The sequence below is a fragment of the Pimephales promelas genome, chromosome 2 (assembly GCF_988280905.1).
Source record: "Pimephales promelas chromosome 2, fPimPro1.hap1.1, whole genome shotgun sequence".
Taxonomy (NCBI): Eukaryota; Metazoa; Chordata; class Actinopteri; order Cypriniformes; family Leuciscidae; genus Pimephales; species Pimephales promelas.
Window position 1 is genome coordinate 26,831,906 of NC_142770.1, and position 26,361 is coordinate 26,858,266.

General features: G+C 43.0%; 1 protein-coding gene across 1 annotated transcript; it reads left to right on the forward strand.

The window, feature by feature from the left end:
* The first annotated feature begins 441 nt into the window (after nt 1-441).
* On the forward strand, nt 442-25,689 carry LOC148995893 (uncharacterized). The gene is made up of 8 exons (XM_089119183.1): nt 442-935; nt 3,407-3,561; nt 6,961-7,021; nt 9,844-10,881; nt 12,075-12,150; nt 12,333-12,488; nt 20,310-20,402; nt 25,256-25,689. Exons 4-8 carry the CDS (start codon nt 9,866-9,868, stop codon nt 25,571-25,573), a joined length of 1,659 nt encoding a protein of 552 aa, XP_088975309.1. The 5' UTR covers nt 442-935; nt 3,407-3,561; nt 6,961-7,021; nt 9,844-9,865; the 3' UTR covers nt 25,574-25,689.
* The last annotated feature ends 672 nt before the right edge of the window (nt 25,690-26,361 follow it).

Sequence of the window (26,361 nt, forward strand, 5' to 3'; positions counted from 1 at the left end):
AATAGGCCTATCTCGCAGTCAGCGAAAATAAAGTGGTGCTTTCAATGACGCTATTGAGGAATGCGAAGACTGAAGAGTGCTTCTCTCGCGTGCGCACACTGACTGCTGAACAAACAAACTTCTGGGCTTTCGTCAGTGAGAAAAGTCGTGGTCGAGTGGTAGAACATTGGTACAATTGTTTTGATGACACTGTTTCGAATCCCGCATAAACATGTATTAAAATTACCTTGCATTTCTATTTTACATTAAGGAACAAATCTCTTCCAACAGATTGACTTAATTTACATCTTCAAAAGCAGTTATGATAAAAAAAATATGAAAAAAAAAAAAAAAACATAACCAAGCTAAGCAAGTTGCGATTTGCCGGTGGGGTATTTCCCCCTCCACAGTAATCAATGCTATAATTCGCCTAAATAGACAATATCAAATATGTGTATACACTCAAAAAAATGAACTTGGTTGGTGTCAATTTTACTAAATAATTTATTGTTCACTTTACTTAACAAACACAAGTAACTGCATAGAATTAATTTAACCTAGTAATTTCAACAAAAGACCGCGTATTGTCATCTTTACTTTAGAATTTTTTGTTCAGTCAACAAATCATTGTTCAGTGAAACGCACAAAGACAAGAAAACCAAAACGATGTCCCTTTGCACACACCGTATGCAAATACAGCAGCGCCAACGACAGACAAACGTTGTTGTGAGAGGAGATGACGACATTGGCGACTTATTTTGTGAGGTATGAATATTTTGCTTAAATCATGTTCCATCCTGAAAAATAATGCCAATAAAAGTTTTATTACTTCAAGATGTCAGTTTGTGTCAGATGATATATGTGTTTTTCATTGTAGATGAGATGAGATGAGATGAGATGAGATGAGCATGTGAAAGGCAAACAAACCAGATCGAACGTTTTGGCAACTTTGTAAGGTAGGCTAATGTATTCATATTTTGAAATAATTTCACATCTCGATAAATGCTGTCAAAAAATAATAAACTGATGTAGCAAATAGTATTTGCACTTTACGTTATGGGTTTTTGTAGAAGTCTGGAAATGCAGGTTGAGTTTTCTTTTTTCTTTCAGTGCATAAAATTATTAGTGGTGCTTGCTGAAAGCAAGGCAACACTATTACTATTGTGTTTTCTGAGCCGGCCAAAAAGTTTGACGCGCTACTCCTCCCGCAGTTTTTGTCACACACCCATGAATGAGGTCTCAAAACGTGCGGAATATTCGGGAATGGTGTGCTATGACTTTTCTAAGCGATCGGGGGTACGATGTTCGCCCGAAGGGCGAACAAATTTCCCAAAAATCCCATAGACTTAACATTGCGACAAACTTTGACGACTCATAGCTCCGAGCGAGAATTTCACAGAAGCCTGCGATTCACCACATTTGAAGAGGCTGACAGGCTCTGTAAGAACATACCTCACAATGGGGTAAAAGTTGCACCCCTGGGGGGCAGGAGCTGCCCAAATTTCCCCCCATTGACCCCAATGTTATTTAAAATTTCTAGTATAGCATTATACTATTCCAGGAAAAAGTTTGGCGGACTCCTACGTCCACAGTTTTTGTCACAGACCCATGAATGAGGCATCAAATCGTGCGGCCTATTGAAGAGAAGTGTCCTATCACTTTTATCAGAGATCGGGGGTACGGTGTTCGACCCAGGGGCGAACAAATTTCCAAAAAATCCCATAGACTTAACATTGAGACAAACTTTGACGACTCATAGCTCCGAACAACGATTTCGGAAAAACGTGTGATTTGCCACATTTGAAGAGGCTTGCAGGCTCTGTAAGAATATACCACACAATGGGGCAAAAGTTGCACCCCTGGGGGGCAGGAGCTGCCCAAAATTTTCCCCATTGACTTACTATGGTGAGGGACGTCCCATCAAATGCATGTGTTTTTCCTACTATGGTAAATTGCATAGGGATTTTGTATTGAACATAGCTCTGGATCACAGTGTCATAGAGACAAGGGGGCAGGCTCATTTTACTCAGATGACCAATCAGTCTCTCAGGATCATTGTGAAGCTATTAAGCCACGCCCTAGCAACCATATAGAGCACCTTAGCAACAAGTACAATAGACTTCCATTGAAAGAGATCAAAGGGATATCTCCGGATAGAAGTGTCATAGAAACATGAGGGTGGGCTCGTTTGACTTGGGCCAGCAAACAGCCAATCCTGAATCACCTCAACACTTTCTGGCAACGCCCTAGCAACCATTGTAGAGCACATTAGCAACCAACATCCGAAGAGGGATATCTTCCATTCTGAATGTCATAGAGGCATGGGAGTTGTATTATATCATTCATACTGACAAGCAGCCTTTGGAGATTCATGATTGGCAGCTGCCAAGCCACTCCCTAGCAACCAAACAGAGTACCCAGCAACCATTTTGCAAGACCTATATCTCTGCATCAAAACATCGTATAGAGATGGGGGTTGGTTTATACATTCACATTGACTTTGGAGCTTCATGATTGGCAGCTGCCAAGCCACTCCCTAGCAACCAAACAGAGTACCCTAGCAACCGTTTTGCAAGACCTATATCTCTGCCTCAAAACATCGTATAGAGATGGGGGTTGGTTTAAACATTCACATTGACTTTGGAGCTTCATGATTGGCAGCTGCCAAGCCACTCCCTAGCAACCAAACAGAGTACCCTAGCAACCATTTTGTAAGACCTATATCTCTGCATCAAAACATTGTATAGAGATGCTGGTTGGCTCTTTTTACTCATGCTAGCAAACAGGACTTGCTACATGCTACACATGCTAGCAGTGAATAGCTACATGCTAATATTGATTAGCTAAGTGTTAAATCATGCCAAGAAAATGGTACACACTCCATAGTAACCATCTGTGACAACTACCAACCACCTAGTAACACCATAGCAACCACCCACAATACCCTAGCAACCGCCTAGCAACACCATAGCAACTGCCTAGCAACCATCCTGAACACCTTAGCAACACCCTAGCAACCAACAGAACACCCTAGCAACCGCCTAGCAACACCCTAGCAACCACCTCAGAACACCCTTGCAACCACCCAGAACACCCTAGCAACCGCCTAGCAACACCCTAGCAACCACCCAGAACACCCTAGCAACCACCTAGCAACCGCCTACCAACACCCAGAACACCCTGGCAACCAACTAACAACCACCTAGCAACCAACCAGAACACCGTAGCAGCCACCCAGAACACCCTAGCAACCGAGCGAGCTTTTTGCCACTGCAAGCACCACTTCACATTTTCCTCTGGAAATGTACATTCTAGTTATTATTATTATTTTACTGTTTTGTCATTTCTTTCAGTGGATAAAATATGTTTAACTTAGTTATTTATATATTTTTAAATAATTTGCAGTGTCTTGTCATTTTAACTTTAGGTGTTTTTGTTCAGTCAACAAATCATAAATCAGTGAAACGCACAAGCACGCAAAAAAAAAAAACAGAATGTCCCTTTGCACACTCCGTATGCAAATGCAGCAGCGCCAAAGCCAGACAGACGGACGTTAAGGAGACGACGACATTGGCGACAATTGTGAGTTATGAATATTTTTTGCCATCCTGAAAAATAATGCCCAAAAAAAGTAATAGTAGCCTACACTATATAAATGTATTACTTTAATATGTCAGTTTATGTCAAAAGCTGCGGTTACACGAAATTAATTCATTACGATCGATGATTTCCTGTTTGCATGAACGCAAAATAAAGTAACGTTAAGTTAATCTGATTGATGTGCGCGTTTATGTTGCATGTATCACATTGAAATTTATCTTTTCATGTGCGTATTAGGCCGCACAAACCGTTAGCCTACTCAGTCAGAAGCAAGCAACGTGCAGAACATAAATCTGCCACATTATGAAAAATCCTAACAAAAGCTCTCGTTTATACCAGCTGTAACAGTTATATTGTTCTATACTTTCAAAGCTATGGGTTAACTTTCGTCCCAGCCGATCTAGGCGTTTTAAAACAAACGCACAAAAAAATATCATATATCATAGTAATATCATAGGCTGTATTGTAGGACCGCATTTAGGTTTATTTTTGTTTTGTTACATTATTTAGGCTATTTTCAAATGCAATAGTGTACAAATAAAAACAAAAACATATCAAGAAAACACAATCTATTGAGTCAGCATGATTAAGCCGTTAAAGGCAGGGTTTCTGCAGGTATCTGCAAATGAAATTTAATGCCTTTTTAATGCCTTTTTAATGCCATTTAAAAAAAAATAATGCCATACACGACCCATGACTAACCACGGATATATATATATATATATTAGGGGTGTAACGATACACAAAAATCACGGTTCGGTACGTACCTCGGTTTTAAAGTCACGGTTCGGTACATTTTCGATACAGCAAAAAGAAAGAAATGCCAGAGAAATTTCCTATTTGTTTAAAGAAAAAATATTTTTAAATAAGTGTGAGTTTTCCTAGATCTTGAAACTTTCAGGTTTATAAATGGGGGTCATCTTTGAAGGATGAACAAATAATGTTTTGGTCATCACGTTAAAAATAACATTTAAATATATATTTATTTATATAATATTTGAATTTTGAAGTGCTGGAAAAATATGTGTAAAGTACTTGAAAGCATTTCACAATTCTAGCCAAACTGGTTCCAGTTAGTGTTACTATATTAAATCCATGGTGAATGTTGCTGGTCTGTGGACGTAAAGTACTAGTTCATTCACGGCACAATGTTTCTCCTGGTTTCCATGACAGCGCTGTTTGATCTAATAGAGATCTACGGTTAATAACGGAGAAATGTGAACGCTTCTCACTAGATCTTGCAGCGATGTTATTACCTCAGTGGCGAATTCAAATGTTTTCTTTACCGGATCTCTTAGCGCTGTGAAGTAACAGTGTTGCTTAAAGTTGGTTGCAATCCGCCATTTTTCGAGAGAGAAGAAGAACAGTGTTGCTTGATCGAGATCGGCTCGCGCTGCATAGATGTTGCTGGTCCGAACTGATAAACGATCCGTGAAGCACATAACGAGTAGCGCAGTTTCGTTCTGCTTTCATTACCCTTGCCATTTGATGTTGCGCAACGTTGTGTTGGCCGCGTCAGCACGAATTTTGCTGGCAGGAAAAATGGTCCAAGCAATCGTTCGGTTTGTATGCGTACCGAACCGGAAGCCTAAAATACAAATTATTAATTATGAAGGCTATATTCAAATAAATTTGTATAAAATTCTCTTCAAAACTATAAAAAAAAATTTAATGCCTGTAAGAATCAAATTTAATGCTTTTTAATGCCTTTTAAGGCCTTAATTTTCGCAAAATCCATTTAATGACTTTTAATGCTTTTTAATGCCCCGCGGAAACCCTGTAAAGGGCACCTATTATGGAAAATTCACTTTTACATGGTGTTTGAACATAAATGTGTGTTGGCAGTGTGTGAGCAAAACCACCCTAGAATGATAAAAATCCACCCAGTGGTTTTTTTACAATCTCAATAAATCATATGCACTGCCTCAGAACGAGCTGTTCTGAGATTCAGCTCTTTGTGACGTAGAACGGGAGACAGGGGGTTGATTGACAGTGTGGCTGTGGCCTAGACCCCGCCCTCGGTGATCTGTACACATCATCCTCCATTACCTGTTATGTCTCTTGGAAACATAAGTGTTCTGTCGTGGACTCGTGGGTTAATCCTGTTGTTGTGGCTTAAAAGTTAATCCTCAACTGTGGATCGTCATCTACTGTTTGCGATCCACCGTCACATCCAGTAACAGTAAGTGTGTTTTATGATTTTTGAGCAAATAGTCTTTTCAGTCAATGTCAGCCAATTCAACAACAAATGCGTCTAAAGTTGTTGTCGTCGTAGGATGTCTGTGTAGGCTATATAATTTAAACCTTGTTTGTATAGTGTGTAACCATACGTTTATATATATTTAAAGATATTGTATTAAAAACTGCATATATGTTGTTGTTCTGTATGTTAGCCATCTCCTCACATTTGCCACATAAGCACCCGTATGGCAAGTAAACATGACGCCACAGGTCCCCGTCCCTCGCATAAATGTAATTTCGCTTGTACGTAGCAAACTTTATCACAGTATGTGTATGTAATATCAAAAAAATATGCGCTAGCATTAGTGTTTATGTGTGTCTGTGTGTGTGTGTGTTACATGCCCATCATTTCAAAGGGAACACGATTACAACGCTAAAGTACATAAATGTATCAAATAACCATACCGAGACGTACTGGTCCATTCTCATTTGTGTTTATTCTGCCGGAGTCTCTTCGTGCTATTTATATATTCCGATTCAAACGTACGCTGAATGACATTCAAAACAGCGCGTCTCTCACTCTCTCAGCCCTTCTGCTTACCGACTGCCATAGGTATCAAGTTACGCCCTCATCCAAAGGCAGGGAGGGGATATGCAGCTCATTTGCATTTAAAGCCATATACCTCCGAAACAGGTCATTTTTAAGCAGGCCCCAAAATGACATTTTCAAATGGTTATAATAAATTAACTGTGGGGTATTTTGAGCTGAAACTTCACAAATACATTCTAGGGACACCAGAGACCAATATTACATATTGTAAAAAGGGGCATAATAGGTGCCCTTTAAAGTGACTGTTCACGTCTTTTGCGCGCTCATGTTCGATTATGGAATCAACGTGGTCTCGGTGCTACGCGCTCTTTTTTTCCAAGTGCCTCCACGCCGCATCGAGATAAAAACATATAGTGAAAAACATAAAACCCCAAACTAGTAGCGTTGTAACTGAATGAATACAGCTAAACTACCTATATCTTACTGAGCGCAAACAGATTCATAGAGGTACGTGTTTACATGAAGGTTTATCCAATTGAGCTCTCAAAATGTGGTTACTAACAGATAATAAGTAATGTTACCCATGTAAACGCAGCTAATGACTCGTTCTGCTTTTCTATTAATATATGTTTATTTTTATTTTATTGCAGAGCTGTTGCTGATCTGTGAAAGTCAAACGCACCCGATTAAATAATACTTTTGCGAATAAAGGTGAGGTATAACTATTTTTCAAATTTTTGACATCCTTATGACATCCTTGTTGGAGTCTAGTCATGCATCTTGAGTTTTTTTTTTTCGTTTTTTTTCTATGTAGTCTTTTTTCAATTTGAATCAGTTATGTGACATTTTCAAGACCATGTGGCAGTGTAAGGACTGTAAGATAACAGTGCAAACACGATCTCAATTGTTGAAGCATTACAGATTACTGCATGGCCATTTTGGTCGAAGCAATAATTTCCCATGTACTTATTCCAATTGCCCTTGCCGTTTTAAAACCTGGAATGCACTACACAGTCATTTAAGTCGATCACATACTAATAAGACTGCATGCATAGCCACATTTAACTGTCATTTGTGTTCTCGCTGTGATATAGTGTCAGAACAGGAATACTTTTCTCATATCTACAAACACCTTAAAAATCATGAAACAGTGCGTTGCATGTTTGAGAATTGCTCTTTCCATACAAATGTGTATGGTACATTCAAGTCCCATAAAAATAGGAAGCACAATCCCTATTCTCTTCAAGATTTCAAAGAAGGGGTCATCATAGAAAGTGGGGCTGAAATTTCCACTGATGAATTCAATGAGAATGAATTACCAGTTGAGGAGAATGTAGATGTTTCAAGTAATGTTGAAATTGCCACACAAGGACAAGATTTGTCTAAGATAATCGAGCGAAAATTTGCATGTATTCTTTTAAAACTGGAAAATGATTTTCATGTTCCCAGCAATGCAATTGATGAACTTCTGACAGATTTACAGTACTTGCAGTCTGCATCATTGCCCATATCAACTCAAGTTTTTCTTGAGACCTTTCAAAAACATGATCTCCATGTAGATCAGCAGGTTGTTCAAGAACTTTTCAGTTCATTATCATTGCAGAACCCTCTGTTGAAATTGACATCACAGGATGGCCCTTTAGCCACTGCTTTCAAGCGCATGAAATATTACAGGGAAAATTTTGATGTCATTGATCCAGTGGAATACATTCTTCAGTCAGAAACAAACCGTTCATTTCACTATGTGCCAATCTTAAAATCGATACAACAACTACTCAATCAGAAAGACATAATCACTAAAGTTGTTGATGGTCATAACGAGCAACACAACAATGGGGAATTTTACAGATCTTTCAAAGATGGTCAGCACTTTCAACATAATGAGTTTTTCTCAGACAATGAGCTTAGACTATCTGTGTGTCTGTACATTGATGACTTTGAACTGTGCAACCCATTAGGTACCTCTCGCAAAAAGCACAAAATTTGTGCAGTTTATTGGACTTTAGGAAACTTGCCACCAGGTTGTAATTCTTCGTTGTCCTCAATTTATCTAGCACTGTTATGCAAGAGTGATGATGTGAAGACCTTTGGCTATCAAAAACTTTTGGAACCTCTTGTGAATGATCTCATCACTTTAGAGCATCAAGGGGTGTTTGTCAGTCACCTGGGAGCTTTCCTTAAAGGTACAGTGCAATATGTTGCTGCAGACAGCCTTGGAGCACATTCTTTGGCTGGTTTTGTTGAGAGTTTTTCGGGGGAGTACTTTTGTAGGTTTTGCACTGCTACACGCATTGAAATTCAGGCAAAAGAGGTCAAAGATGGTGTTTTTCCTCTCAGATCCGAAGAGCAGCATGGTGTACATTTATCAGGTGCACGTGCAAAAGGAGAACATTGTTGTGGTGTGAAGAATGTGTGCCCATTAGCTGAGAATCTGTCTTACTTTAAAGTCACTTCAGGCTTTCCCCCAGATGTTGCCCATGATCTCCTGGAGGGTATTGTACCTGTTGAATTGGCAGGGTGCTTTGAAATACTTATAAAGAAGAAATATTTCACCTTTGATTCTCTTAACAAGCTGATTAAAGAATTTCCATTCAAGTGGGGAGATAAGACAAACCGTCCTCATGTGCTTCCACAGACATTTGTCCGGAAAAAAACAATTGGTGGCAATGCACACGAGAATTGGTGTTTGCTACGGCTATTACCTTTAATTGTTGGAAAACTTGTACCTGAAGATGAACCTGCCTGGGAAGTAATTCTACTCTTAAAAGACATCGTTGAACTTGCTGTATGTCCTGTGCATACTAACGAGTCTGTTTCATACTTTGAGAGTAAAATATCTGAACATCGAAATCAATACCAAGTACTCTTTCCAGATAAAAGGCTATTGCCAAAGCATCACTTTCTGGAACATTATCCAGAAATGATTCGTCTGTATGGTCCACTTGTCTTGGTGTGGACAATGAGATTTGAAGCCAAGTACAGTTTTTTTAAACAGGTGGCTAGGCATACAAACTGCTTCAAAAATATCACAAAGACTTTGGCCAGGAAACATCAGCTCATGGTTGGTCAATTTATGCAGTCACCTAGCTGTGACATATCCTCTGTACAGGTTTCTCGTATTTCAACGGTCCCTGTTGATGTTCTTAATGAGGATGTTGCTCATACCTTTAATCAGAAATACCCAAATGCTGCTGCTATTAATTTAGCTCAGACGGTATCTTCTGATGGCATAAAGTACACAAAGGGCATGATCATTGTGCATGGAACAGTCAGTGGACTTCCAGAATTTGCTAAAATTATGCAGATATGTGTTCTGGATGATGGCATTGCTTTCATAGCAAGAAAGTTAGATTCCTGGTACAATCAACACTATCGCTCATTTGAACTTGAAACAACTCCGAGGGATGTTTCATTTATAGAGCTAGGTCAATTAGCAGATCACTATCCTCTCTCTGATTACACTGTTGGATCTGTTCATATGGTTACATTGAAAAGGTACATACATGCTACTTAACTCATCTTTCTACCTTCAGAGTGTTGGATATAACAAAAACAATGAGTACTCCAGCAAAGTTTCGGATTCTACTAGGAGACAATGACTCTGTGAAATTGACACTGCCCTCTGGAATTCCTAAGACGATTGAGGAGTTAAAAATTGAGATTAAGAAACAATGTGGAGTTACAGGGGATTTCAGGCTGCAGTATCTAGACACTGACTTTGAAGATTATGTAAATCTTACCTCTACTGTGGACCTCCAAGACAAGGCAACAATCAAAGTACTCACACAAAGATCATTTGATGTCTGCTCTCCCTCCTCTGCTGACACTGAAATACTCTCATCATCACCATCATCACCAACACCTTGCTCTTCAGTTACAGCATCACAGTCAGATTCGTCTGGCTCAGCATCTGAGTCAATGTCGTCTTCAACAAAGCTGAGGAGTGAGACCTGGCCAACAAATTTTCCAATCCCTCAGTTTCCCTACGAGGTACAACTGGAACTGCAGAGAGCCAATGAGGAGTTCTTGCAAAATGGCACTTCACTAAAAATAGAATCCAAGCCTAAACTGAAGACAGAAATTCTGAAATCCTTGGCTGCAGAAATACTGAAGTACAAAGTTTACCCAAGGAGTGACGAGTTTGAAGATGTTGCGAAAGCACTGATTGCAAAGTATCCATGCCTAAAAGAAAAGGGATCTTCTGGTGGATTTTTCGGTTGGAAAGTCAGTTTACAATGGAAGATGGGGAACTACCGTCGTACCCTTAGAGCTGCTGGATGTCCAGAAATCAAGATAAATTCTTTAAAACGAAGACCAGATGGTGCATGCACGCATTCGATCCAGTTCAAGAAGCCTAAGAAAGCAGAAGTCAATTTCTATCCTGACTATCCGGCTGGAGAAGACAAAGAAAGTCTAGAGAAAGAGAGATTGGCTCTACTGTCTGAAATCCAGAAAAAGGACAACCATCGAACAATTAAAGAGAAAATGGACAAAACGTTTGCTTACAGACGACATGAAGTCGTTCAAGACATGCCCTTCACAGGGTTGCCAACTTTTGAGTTTTGCTTGGAGTGAGATTTTTTTTTTTTTTTTTGGGGGGGGGGGGGGTCACAAGATCTTGTAGGGCACAATGTATAGTTTGTCCAATTTTAATTTGGCATTAGGCTAACAGTTTTACTGATTAAAAAAAACAGTTGGGAGTAAAGTTCATAAATTATTGTTCTTTCCCATATGATTTATTAAAACTATATTGAGACCTCTGTCCTTCTAGGGGGGTTCGGGGGCATGCTCCCCCGTAAGAAAATTTTGTACATTTTAAGGTTAAATGCATCAATCTGGTGCACTTTGAGAGCTCAAAATTAAGAGTTTTAACCGGCTTCAAATCATGAACTGTGACATTCAACAAAGCAAAAGCCTCGACTTGTACCTGGACATTAAAGAGTGATCAAACATCTTTTTAGTTATATAAAGTCTATGATATAAAGACTTTATGATATAAAGTCTCAGTCTCTTTTAGGATGCAATAAACGATTATTATAATAATGTAATAATGATTTATATAATTATTCCTATTACGTAAAATCCATATAGGCCTAGTCTATAAATGTAGGCTGCTGTATAAATGAAAATGAATATTTCAAAAGTATATTTTACTTACACTATTGTATAGGAAAATTACAATAGTTTTGTCCTAATTTCTTCACTTGCAAGAAATAAACCCTTAAGCTTTTATTTTGGAGAAAACACCAGATGAGAAGAGAGAGTAAAAGCCGAATTCGAACTCGGGTCGAACGCGTCAAAGTTTGCTATCAGCACCTCACGCCCTCGCCCTACGCCACTGTAGATATTTGGTGAAAGATATCTTTTTTGCTAAAAAGACAGGCCCGTAGTGCAAATGTACGCTCTCAACTCACGTCATAAAGCGGGAGATTACCAGATACAGTATTTTGCTCGTGCCCTGTGGATCTTGTAGCCTAGGCAACTGTATCACGTGCCGTTTGAACTGACGCGCTACTGCGTTCTGTTACATTTAAAAGCGCCAAAACGCTCCATATCAGGAGTAAACTTCTCTGTAGTCTGTCGGTGTCGGTGTCATCTTTTTCCGCGATTTTTCTCTGCGTCCAGTCAGTAGTTAAGAGCCTGAACTTGCTTATAGTAATACAAAAAAAAAATACAGCCCAGAAGAATGTCTAATTTAGCGTGAGATTTCTATGTTGAGCGTGAGACCGTGAGATTGAGGCTGAATGCGTGAGTGTCACGCCAGATGCGTGAGAGTTGGCAACCCTGCCTTCATTGCCGAATTCAAGAGCAGATGGCCAGCTCTATTTTCTGAAGATCAGGCAAGTTTGATAGAATTGCTGGGTTTGCTGTCATTAATAACTAGCCTCCCTGATGTCACATTATGCTTTTTTTTATTTTGTCTATTTAGGCTAAATGTGGTTTTCTGTAGAATAATGAACAGTGCCATTCTTAAAATTTATATTAACCTTATGTCTTATTGTTATCTCTCTTAAATCTCTAGATGGCTATTGAGTTCACACGAATCACCACTCTTCCACTCATTCAAACATTCATGTCAAAACTGGATGGCTATGCTAACAAACTGGCCAGAGTCTTCAGGAAAAAAGGAGGAGCTGCAGGGCGCAAGATCAATGAATTGATGTCTGTCATTGACGAGGTTTGGGATGCATTGATTGTGAATTATTTCCATAAATGATTTTTGTTAAATAAATATTTCATCCAAAAATGCAAATTTGCTAATAATTTACATACCCTCAGGTCATCCAAGATGCATCTGAGTTTCTTTTTTTCATCAGAACAGAAATTAAATTTTTTACTATTTCATTTCAGGCCTCCAGCTTAAACAATACACAAGCATTTCCTCCAGTTTTTTGAAGGTCCAAAATTCATCAAAATATTTGCATGAATCCAGTTGATTCAAGTCTTTGCTGTTAAATAAAGCAATACTTCTAAGAAGCTGTGGGTTACAATGAATTTAAACACCCTTGGCTGTTCTAAATTCACTGTAATCAACGGCTTCTCATGACTTATTGCTTTTAGAAAATGGTTAGTCCATAATTAATTTCATTAATAAAATATAAACACCAACAAAAAAGTAATGATATTGATAACATTTATTCATTCACGCAAATAATGTAGTGCAGTGCAAAGCATGCATGAAGATTGAGGTGATTATTACCATTTATACCAGAAAGACTCTGGAGAATAAATACTGTAACAATAAATACATTTATTGATAGCCCAGCAAGCAATAAAGTTCTTTGGCGTAGGCCCTGTCCATAGCTCGCAATCCGAGGGTCCGGACTCTGCATTTCCTGCCTGCAGACGAAGGCAGGGGCACAGCTGACCCCCTGGGAGGTATAGGAAGGGACCATCCTGGTGGTGGTGGGGAGGTTAGAAGGGAAGAGGTTGGAAGGGAAGGGACCATCTTGGAGGTGGTGGGGAGGACGGAGGTCAATGGAAGCGTCAGCATCTGCAAACTCAAACGGATGTAAGTACCGGTCTTATATACCGCAAGTATTAGACACGATTGGATAGATGAGAAGGGACGCAACAATTGAGTCTTCCTGGCAGAACTTACCGCTAAAGCTTCCATTTTTCTGGATATCAGCATTAATTGTGCAAATGTTGAAGTATGTTCAAATAAGTAAGCACTCTTTGCTGGATGAGCGTTTTTTAACACTGTACACATGCACTTTAAAGGGTTAGTTCACCCAAAAATGAAAATTCTGTCAGTATCCAAACCTCTATGTGTTTATTTGTTCTGCTGAACACAAAAGAAGATATTTGGATATTTGTTTTTTCATCAAACAGATCATAATCCCCATTGACTTTCATAGTAGGAAAAAATACATACTATGGTAGTCAATGGGGAATGAGATCTGTTTGATTAAAACATTCTTCCAAATATCTTCCTTTGTATTCAGCAGAACAAATAAACACATAGAGGTTTGAAACAACATGAGGGTGAGTAAATACTGACAGAATTTTTTATTTTTGGGTGAACTAACCCTTCAATTGTGTGATGCCAGAGCCAAGGATGCAGCAACTCACAGAAGCAATGGTGCAGTAAGTAATGAGATCAATGGTTAATGGTTGTAAAGTAATTTACAACAGCTTAATACGCAGCTTAACTGATCAGAATCAAGGACCAGAACTAGCAGCTTTATAAAAAATATATATTCTAATACACTATAAATGTATTGCTTTGTTTCTGAAAATAATCAATAATTTTGGTTTAGAATAACTTTTTGTTGACTGGATGTGTAGATATTTTGGATCCCTGGCTAAGTGTGCATTTTAAACCATCAAAACATCAAAACCATCAACTTGATTCCTGGATTGAAATAACAAAAAAAAATAATAATTCTGTTTTGAAGATGAAAGAAACGTCTCGGTTACGTATGTAACCCTCGTTCCCTGAGTAGGGAACGGAGACGTTACGTCAGAAGTGACGGAGATTGGGGGTTTCGCATAGAAAGCCAATCCTCTTCGAGTATTAAAACACGAGCCAATGGCATGCAATGCCTTGGGGCTGCGGAAATTTGCATAGCGTACTCCGCCCTACTCCGTGAGTATAAAAGGAGGAAGTGAACGCAACCGCAGTATGTCTTCGCTGAGGAGCCAAGACTGAACTCGGCCTCTACCCAGCGATACAGCAGAAGTGGCAGGGAGACGTAACGTCTCCGTTCCCTACTCAGGGAACGAGGGTTACATACGTAACCGAGACGTTCCCTATCGTAGTCACTTCGAGTTACGTCAGAAGTGACGGAGATTGGGGGTCTGTGCCATCACGCCATCTTCAAGCTGTCTTCCAGTGCCCTGCGAAAGACTGAACCCCCGAGCCTTACCTCTTTTTTTTTTTTTTTTTTTTTTGGGGATCCGACTTTGACACAGGATTACCAAAGTACACTGGGAAACATATCCCGAAGGGGACATGCTACCAGCTGCCTACCGAAGGGAGGACTTAAGAATACACATATGGCCACATAGGAACGCACATGGAACACTGGAGTACCAACCGCAGGTGGCTACTGATTTAAACTCCAGGGGTGGCAGATGGCTTGCCAAGGGAAGACACATGCTCAGAGAGGCTTACAGTGGATAATACACATGAGACGGTTACCATGGGGAACCGTGCGCATGGAGGCACCTAGCTAGCATCCAGAGCAACGCAGTGGTGCCCGCATCGTCGGTGCTGGAGGACTCAAGACTTCAATGGAAGAACTGAGGAATATCGCACTTATCCAGTCCGGGGAGTGGAGTGGCGAGCAAGCGAAGACACCTGAGCGGATCCAGAACTGGCCGAAACGAGTACGTGAGAGGATACCGGCTCAATTCGCAGATTATAGAATCTGGCGAAGGTGTTGGGTGTCGCCCAGCCTGCAGCTCTGCAGATGTCTGTTAGCGAGGCGCCGTGCGCTAAAGCCCAAGAGGAGGCTACACTCCGAGTGGAATGGGCCGTCACACCAAGGGGGCACGGAAGGCCTTGCTGCTGGTAAGACAAAGCAATGGCATCCACTATCCAGTGGGACAGCCGTTGCTTTGAGAGAGCCCTTCCCTTCTGGCTCCCCCCATGACAGACAAAGAGCTGGTCTGAGGTCCTGAAACACTGCGTTCTGTCGACATAGGTGCGGAGAGCACGTACCGGACAGAGCAGTGCCAAGGCTGGGTCTGCCTCCTCCAGGGGCAGCGCTTGCAGGTTCACCACCAGGTCCCGGAGGGGAGTGGTAGGAACCTTGGGCATATATCCAGGCCGGGGTCTCAGGAATACGTGAGAGTAAGCCGGCCCGAACTCCAGGCACACTTCGTCAACAGAGAGTGCGTGCAGGTCCCTTACTCTCCTGATGGATACCAATGCAATCAGGAGTGCTGTCACATAGGACAGGGCAAAAACTCTACCGACTGCAAAGGCTCCAGGGGAGGCCTCTGCAGAGCACCCAGGTCTACTGAGAGGTCCCCAGAGGGCAGGAGGGGAGGGAGGCGGATTTAGCCCCCTCACTCCCCTCAGGAACCTGATGACCAGGTCATGCTTCCCATAGACTTACCTTTCACTGCATCATGAGACGCGGCAATGGCCGCGACATAATCCAAAGGGTGGAGGGCGACAGCCTGCGCTCCAACCCCTCTTGCAGGAAGGAAGCATGACTCCGATCGAACATCTCCGGGGGTCTTCTCAGCGAGAAGAACACCAATTGACGAAGAGGTTTCACTTCAACGCATAAAGGTGTCACGTGGACGACGCTCTTGCGGAAGTGATGGTTGCCGCCACCGCAGGTGGCAGCGAACTCAAACCTGCCTCGTCCCGTCCTGGAGCCACACGTGCAGCCTCCAAGATCGGGACGAGGGTGCCACAGAGTGCCCCGTCTCTGAGAGAGTAGGTCCGGTCTCAGAGGAATAGGCCAAGGAGGTGCTGTCGCGAGGAGCAAGAGTTCGGAGAACCACGTCTTGGTGGGCCAGTAGGGGGCTACCAGCAAGACCTGCTCCTCGTCCTCCTTGATCTTGCACAACACCCGTGCAAGGAGGCTCACTGGGGGAACGCACACTTGCGTGGGCCCCGTGGCCAGCTGTGCGCCAGCGCATCCGAGCCGAGAGAGCCGCGGGTCAGAGAAAAAACTGGGCGCAGTGGGACGAGTCCCGAGAGGCGAACAGGTCTAACTGTGCCTCCCCGAACTGGTCCCAAATCAGCTGGACCGACTGGGGATGGAGTCGCCATTCGCCGGAGATGGGACGGGCCCGGGACAGCTCGCGGCTGCCAGGTTCCGGTCTCCAGGAATGTAACTGCACGAAGGGACCTCAGGTGCTTCTGACTCCATATCAAGAGGTGGCGGGCGAGCTGCGACAACCGGCGCGAGCGTAGACCCCCCCTGGTGGTTGATGTACGCTACTGCCGTAGTGTTGTCTGAGCGGACAAGCACATGCTGGCCCTAGAGCTCGCTCGGAAGCGGTGCCGGGCGAGCCGTACTGCCAACAGCTCGAGGCAATTGATGTGCATGAGGCGCTGGGCTCCTGTCCAGGAACCGGCGGCTGCATGCCCATTGCACATGGCACCCCAACCCGTGGTAGACGCATCCGTGGAGACAACGAGATGCCTGGAAACTCGCTGAATAGGGACCCTGTCCGTAAAAAGCTGAGGTTCAACCACGGGAAGAAGGATCGGCGGCACGTCGGAGTCACTGGAACTCGGAGCGAGCCGCGATGCCATGCCCACCTCGGGACTCGATCGCGAAGCCACAGCTGAAGCGGTCTCATATGAAGCAAACCGAGCGGCGTTGCCGCGGCCGCGGATGCCATATGCCCCAGGAGCCTCTGAAATAGTTTCAGTGGAACCGCACTCTTGCCCTCGAACTGTCGAAGACAAGCCAGCAGTGAGTGCGCGCGCTCGTTCGTGAGCTGCGCGGACATGGCGACCGAGTCTATCTCCATGCCGAGAAAAGAGATCCTCTGCACGGGGCAAAGTTTGCTCTTTTCCCGGTTGACCCGAAGGCCCAGACGGGCTAGGTGCCGTAGCACCAGGTCTCTGTGTTCGCAAACCTGAGCTCGAGAGTGTGCTAGTAACAGCCAGTCGTCGAGATAGTTCAGGATGCGAACCCCGTGTTCGCGAAGGGGAACAAGGGCTGCCTCGACGATCTTCGTGAAGACGCGAGGGGACAGAGCTAACCCGAATGGGAGAACGGCGTACTGGTATGCCTGGCCCTCGAAGGCAAACCGAAGAAACGGTCTGTGTCGAGGGAGAATGGAGACATGGAAGTACGCGTCCTTCAGGTCGATCGCTGCAAACCAATCCTGATACCGAACACATTCGAAAATGCGTTTGGCCGTGAGCATTTTGAACGGTAGTCGATGGAGAGAACGGTTCAAAATGCGCAGGTCCAGGATCGGTCGTAACCCACCGGTCTTTCTTGGGGACAATGAAGTAGGGGCTGTAAAGCCCGGACCTCACCTCGGCTGGAGGGACCGTCTCGATTGCACCCTTCGCCAGCAGGGCCGCAATCTCCGCTCTCAAGACTGGGGCATTGCCACCAACCATCGTGGAGCGAACTCCCCTGAAGCGGGGAAGAGACCGTGCGAACTGAATCGCGTAGCCGAATCCGATCGTTCTGATGACCCAGCGGGAACCCCGGGAAGCGCTAGCCAGGCTTCCAGGAAGTGAGCCAACGGGGTCATGCGAACCACAGACGTCCCCCCGGAGGGGCAGCGAGGCGGGTCGACCGGCATGCGTGCAGGAGTTACCCCGTCCGGATGCACCGTCGAAACCCGCTCCCCGACAGAAGAGACCAGGGAAGGCAGAGCGTTCCACGGGGGTCTGTTCTGCCGGGGGTCTGGCGACAGAGGGGGAAGGGATTGGCGTAGCCCGGGGACGACACACGCACCCTTCCGCGCCCTCCGAGACAGAGAGGAATGAACGGGGCGACGCACTGGACGTCGTGCGCGCTCATTCCAGTCTGTGTGCTCAATGACAGTGTCAGCTTTTCCTCAACCAGCTCAGGGAGCTAGCTAGAACAAAAGATTCTCCACCGGCCCTCCACCGGGGAAGGAGGGGCCCTGCCACCGCCTCCTGAGAAAAACCATGACACTATCACTGAGCGGCCCGCCTCAGGAACATCGCTTCGCCTGGCATTTAGCGGGGCACGCGGCCTGAGGGGGGGCTCTTTTCTTGGGACGCTTACCTGTGGCCTCCTCCGCGACGCGAACCGGCTGAAGGCTGCTGCTGAGGCCGCGTGGGAGGGAAGGGAGCCGCAGGGGGGCGTCCTCGGCGGCGAGCTGGCGGAGGCGTCCGAGCCGACGGCTGGTTGGAGGCAGCAGCTGGCCGTCGGGGCAGAGAAACCGCCTTCGTCTGCTCCTAGGCGGTCGAGAAGTGCTGGGCAAAGTCCTGGACCGCACCGCCGAACATTATGATGCTCCTGGACCACAGCGGTGGGCATCACCTGACCAAGGGAGCGAGCGACCACCTCCGTGACCCGTTTAAGGACAAGGTAGGCGACAGGCTCGCAGCTCGCTTGGTCCGTCACCTCCTCGTGCACATTCCTGAGCAGCTAGCTTTGTAGGTGCTCATCATATGCAGGGCGGAGGCTGCCTGTCCCGCCGCTCTACAGAATCGCGCCGCCATAGACGACGAGAACCCATAGGCTTTGGAGGGGCATCTGAGAGCAACCGCCGGTTGACCGGGGGAGCCCCAGCGTACCCACAGACAGCCGCATCGCCGAGGGGAGGAAGGGCGGGGAACTAAGCACGCTTTTTTATTTATTTATTTATTTTTTTATTTTTTTTATTTATTTTTTAGTGCGTGTCAGTTCTGCATGCAACTCGGGGAAAAAAGGAAATTGGGGTTGGCCGCGGCCGTAAGGCGGCAGCGTTACCCAAAAACCAATTATTCAGCCGCGAGAGATCGGGGAGGGGCGGAGTTCCACCCCCACCCGATGCTCACGGACGCCCGAGATAGCACGGCCATCATCGCGGGATCAGACACGGCGGCGCTGACGCTCCCGAGGGAGGCAACGCGGCCGCATCCTCACTTCCCGAGGAGTCAAGCCCGCCTAGTGATGCTGTGATCGACATCGCATCATCATCTGGAGCGCTGCCCGAAGCAGCCGGTGCCACCGAGGAAGCAACCGACTGAATCGAACTAACGCTCGCTGGCTCTCGCACTGAGGCGGGAGGTGTGGCCCGAGGAATCGTCGGGGCTTTGTCCCACACCATCACCGTAAAATCACCAGGTCCCCGGGTCGACGGGCCCCCTATGGAGGAAACCGATCGAGCGGGGGGGACCGGGACTCTCACTCAAGTGAGATCATTGAGTCTCGACCTCAGTGTAGAGATGGTCATGTTCCCACAGAAGGAAAATGAGTCATCCACGAACGCTGCTGCTGCATGCTGAAATGCCCAGGCATACAAAGCAGCGATCGTGACCATCAGATGACGACAGAAATCAATCACACCCAGAAGAGCACGGGCGAACCGTCTTCAAAAAGACGTGCGCGTGCAGCTCTTTCAATGAGAGGAGGAAATTCACTCTTTCAGCGCTGAAGCGACCAGGGAGAAGCGCAAAGTCTGGCAGACCACTGCTCAGATCGCAGGCGATGCAGAATCTCGCTGGGTACCGCCGTCACACCAACACTGAAGAGGACGCTCGTCTCGAAGAGTCTTGAACAGTGCTTTCAGGAGTGAAGAGGTTCTCTTGGCTCCGAAGCGAAAACATACTGCGGTTGCGTTCACTTCCTCCTTTTATACTCACGGAGTAGGGCGGAGTACGCTATGCAAATTTCCGCAGCCCCAAGGCATTGCATGCCATTGGCTCGTGTTTTAATACTCGAAGAGGATTGGCTTTCTATGCGAAACCCCCAATCTCCGTCACTTCTGACGTAACTCGAAGTGACTACGATAGGGAACTCAGATACATCTTGGATGGCTTGAGGGCGAGTAAATTATCAGCACAATTTAACTAAGTAAAATTTTCTCTCTCCAAAATCTTCTACAGGATGATACTACCTCAACACGGAGAGCTTGCGTTCTCAAAGCACTTTCTGTGTATCTCAATGAAGACAACGAGAAGCTCATGAAGGAATATAAAGTAAGTTCTCCAATTAATTATTTCTTATCATAGAAAGTTAAGTATCTACTAGACTAGATATTAGTCTTTATCCTGACTACGTCAGACTTCCTACTTCCGGTAATTTCATTTCGCTCCTGTAGTCTGTCTGAGATAGCAGCCTATCTTTCAGTTTTCCACCGGTCTGAAAACAGCCGGCCAATCAATGAACAGAGGGCGGGCTGAGAGCCGTGACATAGGCGCTAAGCACCGAGTTTTACATTGCAGGTTAGAGAAATCGAAAACCGAAACGACCGCAGAAATGGGAAACGAGACACGGGATGAAATTCGCTCTGTTATGGAGAACATTCCGGGGTTTTTCAAACTGAAGCAGAAGTCGCTTACAGCCATGTTAACTCCAGTATTTCGCTCGCATCATCAAGTGTTTATAGCTAGGACCGGCGCGTGCACTTCTGCCGCTGTAGGCGAAAAACAATTTTGCCGCCCCTCTATTTGCAAAGTTTACCAGCAACAATAAACAAGGACCAACATGCCATATAACGCGTAAAAAACTAGTCTAAAGTCAGTGGCGCTTTGCACGTTGTTAATAATGCTTTTTTAAGGGCGCATGCTTGGCCATTATGTAGCTTGTGCACAACGCGCACACACTTTGAGTCTCTAATCAACACAGATGCAGCCATTTTTATTTTTGCAAATCATATGTGGCAGTAAGCGATATAGGGTTTTACTTTATATTTTCCAGTGATAATTGTCGACTACGCCACCCTGAATAATTCAGGGAATATCTAAATAACCCAGCAATTTGCATTAGGTCACAGGTTCGTGTGTGCCAGGAAGGTCAGAGACATGTACAAAGAATTTACAAAAAATAGTTTTTATTAATATATAAAAGAGTTAAAAAATGGTATGTCCTTGTAAAAAAGGAGCGCACAGCGCTACATGCACAAATAATGGCAATTGACAAAAGGTGTCGTCACAGCGGGCAATATATAATGGCTACATCAGCAGTCCTCTACCCACGAGGGTAGGAGGAACAGCAAGAGACTCTACAAAGCTCAATTTACAGGTAATACAAACAAACAATATACCAAACCACCAGGTCGAGTCTGCCGGCGGAAGGACCACTTAATGGCTTTTCCAAAAGCACAATCCAACTCACGCACACACACGTCACCGTGCACCAAATCACACATACACAGGCACTTCAAAAGTGTCACCCACTGCAACACCACCGCTATCACCATACAAGAGAAGGTCCTTCCGCCTGGCCACCTCAGTTCCACAAGAGAATATTCCTCGCATACAATTCCCTCTGGCTACTGTTTACAGCAATCATCAAGACCGCTGATTAACTGAGGATACAGGAAGCAACACATTAATGGTAACATAGCGACCCATTATTACTGCACCCCAGTACTCAATACAGAGACAGAACCTACCTGAGGGGTGAACAGACACTCACTCTGAACTCATAACGTGCACCGCCGGAAAAGTGCTGATTGACAACTACAATTTGAAAGAATAATATCAGTAAGGTTCCAAACACCTGATTTAAACCAGACGCGATCAAAACATACCTGAGACGCGAGTGAATGACGCACGCGGGGAGGCGGAGTAAAGACGCGACGCATCTCCGGACACAGCCAACCCGCATTAAATAGATGATACTATCCCCTGATAGGATGCCGCAACTGTCAATCACTTAACTAATAATGTCACACATACATTATAACAAGGACTTATTAACACTTCAAGCTTAGACATTTAGGCTACCCAAATATTTCAGGCTAATTGTAGTAATGACGGATCAGACCTGTTTGGCCTATTATGTGGTGGCAAGACACATATGTATAAGGACATAACTTATCCCATACAACGTCACTTCTCTGTCTTTTATGGCCATGACAAGAACGTCGGTCTCCTCGACTGTGAACGCTCCTGGGGCGGTCTTATTATCATATTATTATCATAATAATAACAACAATCCACCATTTTTCGTTTCGACATTCTGCTGCATTAGTCCCAGATAGGTGATTCATGAACGATCTGTTCATTGCGTATGTCACGTGACAAATGAACGTAAGACTCGGAAGGAAAAGAGATTATTTATGTTCCCTGTAAATCATTTTTTACTGCATTATGATTTCTTAATTCAGAATATGATCAACATTGCGTAGGTGGATGTGATCGGGGAATTTGGCTGTTAAAATTGTAAAGTAAAATGAACTTCCTATTACCCAGTCGTGATCGTGAGAGCAGGAGCTCGGGCTCGGAAGCTAAATCAGTCATGACTCGTGAGATCAGGGCATGCCGAAGTTGCGGGGTGGCCGCAGCTCAGTAAATCATATAAATAACCTAGTTTGTGAATTGTTCATTCCCAGTTGGCACACATTTTGCAGCCCTTACAAAAGCGCCGCTCCCTGTTTACTGTGGAAGTTCGATCATAGATTTGAGTTCGATGCATGATGTCTCGATGCGGCTGTGTCGGCGCATAACATACGTCATAAATAAACGTATCTGATTGGCTTACGGGTAATCAATAATATTTAAACTTCAGACAAGCGCCCCCTTGCGAGAGAGAAAACACTTCTCTATTGTGCCATTCCAGACTCTGTCTACGAAGCAAAGTGAAGTAGCAGAGTCTGGTATTACAAGGCTAATTAGTCTTGCCATGATGTCATAATTTTCATACTATCTAGGGGTGGGCGATATGGCAAAAAAAATCATATAATTGCAGCCAAACTAATTTCCCTATTTTAAAAACAAAGCCAAGGTAACAAAAATAATGGCAGTACTTACTTAGCCCAAAGTGGCGAAGATGACATTAAAAAAAAGATATTAAATGAGCAAATATAAAATTAAAACACTACATAGACTTTACTTTATAAATTATACACTGATTCTTGTTAAAGCTACTATTAAAGTTCTCGGTCAAGAGGAGTGAGTGATTTTCGCCTTGTGTGTTTTTTTGTTTGTTGTATTTAACGTTGAAGGGATATTTCTCCCAAAATGGAAATTGTTATCATTTATTCTCTCAAGTTGTATAAACATGAATAATTTCTTCTGTTGAAAATAAAAGTAATTTTGAAGAATATGACTAACAAAACAGTTGCTGGTCCCCATTACGTTCCATTGTATACTTTTTCCTACAATTCAATGGGGACCAGCAACTGTTTGGTTAGCCACATTCTTCAAAATATCTTCCTTTGTGTTCAGCACAAGAAATAAAAAAATAAAGGTTTGAAACAACTTTAGGGTGAGTAAATAATGAAAGAATTAGCATTTTTGATTAGCTATTCCTTGAAGGACTCTTTGCGAATCTTTGCATTCACTTTAGACATAACCAACTGTGTTTATGTAAACCTTGAGTGTATTTGACAGTATTAGCGCAATAAGACTCGAAAGATAACGTAGTCCAGTATCCAGGTGCTGATTGTCATGTTTTTAATGCCTGTGAACTCCAGGTATACGCGCTCAGAAAATGTTAGGACAGAGCATCAGTACGCGAATTAAATGTTTAACCAGTACGTCTTTAAAGGGTTAGTTCACCCAAAAATGAAAATTCTGTCAGTATCCAAACCTCTATGTGTTTATTTGTTCTGCTGAACACAAAAAAAGATATTTGGAAGAATGTTTTAATCAAACAGATCTCAATCCCCATTGACTTCCATAGTAGGAAAAAATTAGGGCTGTGCAAAAGTTAATTGCGATTAATCGCATCCAAAATAAAAGTCTGTGTTTACATAATATATTTGTGTGTCCTGTATATAATTATTTTGTATATATAAATACCTATGCATGCATGTATATATTTAAGAATTATTTGCGCTTAAATTCTGTATATATTTATAAATACATAATCTATATAATATAAATATAAATATTTTATATATGAATAACACATTTTCTTAAATATATACATGCATGTGTGTGTATTTATATATACAAAATAATTATATACAGCACACACAAATATATTATGTAAACACAGACTTTTATTTTGGATGCGATTAATCGCAATTAATTTTTGCACAGCCCTAGAAAAAATACATACTATGGTAGTCAAAGGGGAATGAGATCTGTTTGATTAAAACATTCTTCCAAATATCTTCCTTTGTGTTCAGCAGAACAAATAAACACATAGAGGTTTGGAACAACATGAGGGTGAGTAAATACTGACAGAATTTTCATTTTTGGTTGCACTAACCCTTTAAAGCACATGCAAATAATGAACCTTTGTGAACTGCTGTGTCCTGTGAGTGTTACACTACCTCTGCATTAACATGTGATGTGAATGTACATCACATTGCACAGAATGTTGGGACAGAGGCGCCAGAACTGCTACTGATAGATACTACGGTATTTATTCAAAAGCAGATTGTGGAGACAATTTAATCGGCCATGATCAAAAATAATAATAAACTGGTATTGGTGCTGGTTGGTGTCTGGGTTAATAGGTGGTGCTATTTGGTAATTTTCAGTGCACAATTGCAAACACAACATAAAGCAGTTTGGTTCTAAACTTTAAGTTGTATTTTTATTTAAACAAATATTAAAATAAAACATAAAATTACACACTTAAATTAGTTGAAGCTAAAATTAAGGACCCGTTCGTGGGTATGGTTAGTGGTTTATAAGATAGTGTGTTTTTCTGCATGTTTCCTGTAGTTAGAATAAACAGAAAAGAGGAATCATGTATGTGATCTAAAACGCATATAAAAAAAATTACACTTGGCACATATACAGTGTAAGATGCTCTTTGTGACTGTCATTTTTTAAAGCTATTCTATTCATTATGATATTAATATAAGAAGTGTTGTTGTCAAAATAAGTTTCATGTTTTAAAACTGATTAACTTTTGTTGTTTGTTTTAGGACAATGACTTGGAGAAAGCTGAGAGAGACATGGCTAATACAGTCATTGGAATCTTCATTGTCCGAGCTGAAGGTGCAGGACCTGAACAACCACCATTGGATGTTGGGATCCTTGTTGAAGGAGTGAAAGTGCTTCATCAGCTTGGAGATGTCACCAAGGCTTGTGCTCTCCTCTTGGGAGTAATATATAGCTTGAATCAGAGCTATCCATGTGATCTCAAGTACACATTTGAGTTTCTTCAAAAGGTGGTAATGGAACTTGATGCAAGCAAACTTTCCCACAAAATTCAGGTACTGAAAAACAAACTCATGGAATAATTACCTGTTGTTTATTTTAATTACAGTACAATGCTGCTGTTTGAAAAACAGTATTGTTTTTGTGTTTATTTTTTTTTGTCTAAAAAAATTGCAGTCATAAATATTCCTTTCGATAAGATTTAAAGGGTTAGTTCACCCAAAAATGAAAATTAAGTCATTAATTACTCACCCCCATGCTGTTCCAACCCCGTAAGACCTTCGTTCGTCTTCGGAACACAATAGAGATATTTTTTTATTAAATTTGAGAGCCGAATCACTACCACATAGGTTCCTAAGGGAATGACACTTGACGGCCCAGAAAGTCAATGAAGAAAATGTTTAAATATTACATGTGACTACAGTGGCTCAACTATATGTTTATCAAGCGACGAGAATACTTTTTGTGCGAAAAAACAAACCAAAATAACGACTTTATTCGACTATTCCTTTTCTTCCTTGTAGGCCTGAAACGAGACTTCAAGAGATTTCCACGACCCATTCGCGAGAATTGTACTGAAGTAGTTGAAGGAGATCGCAATTCTCGCGCATGCGTCGTGGAAATCTCTTGAAGTCTCGTTTCAGGCCTACAAGGAAGAGAAGGAATAGTCGAATAAAGTCGTTATTTTTGTTTGTTTTTTCGCACAAAAAGTATTCTCGTCGCTTGATAAACTTATAGTTGAGCCACTGTAGTCACATGGAATATTTAAACATTTTCTTCATTGACTTTCTGGGCCGTCAAATGTCATTCCCTTAGGAGCCTATGTGGTAGTGATTCGGCGCTCAAATTTAATAAAAAAATATCTTCATTT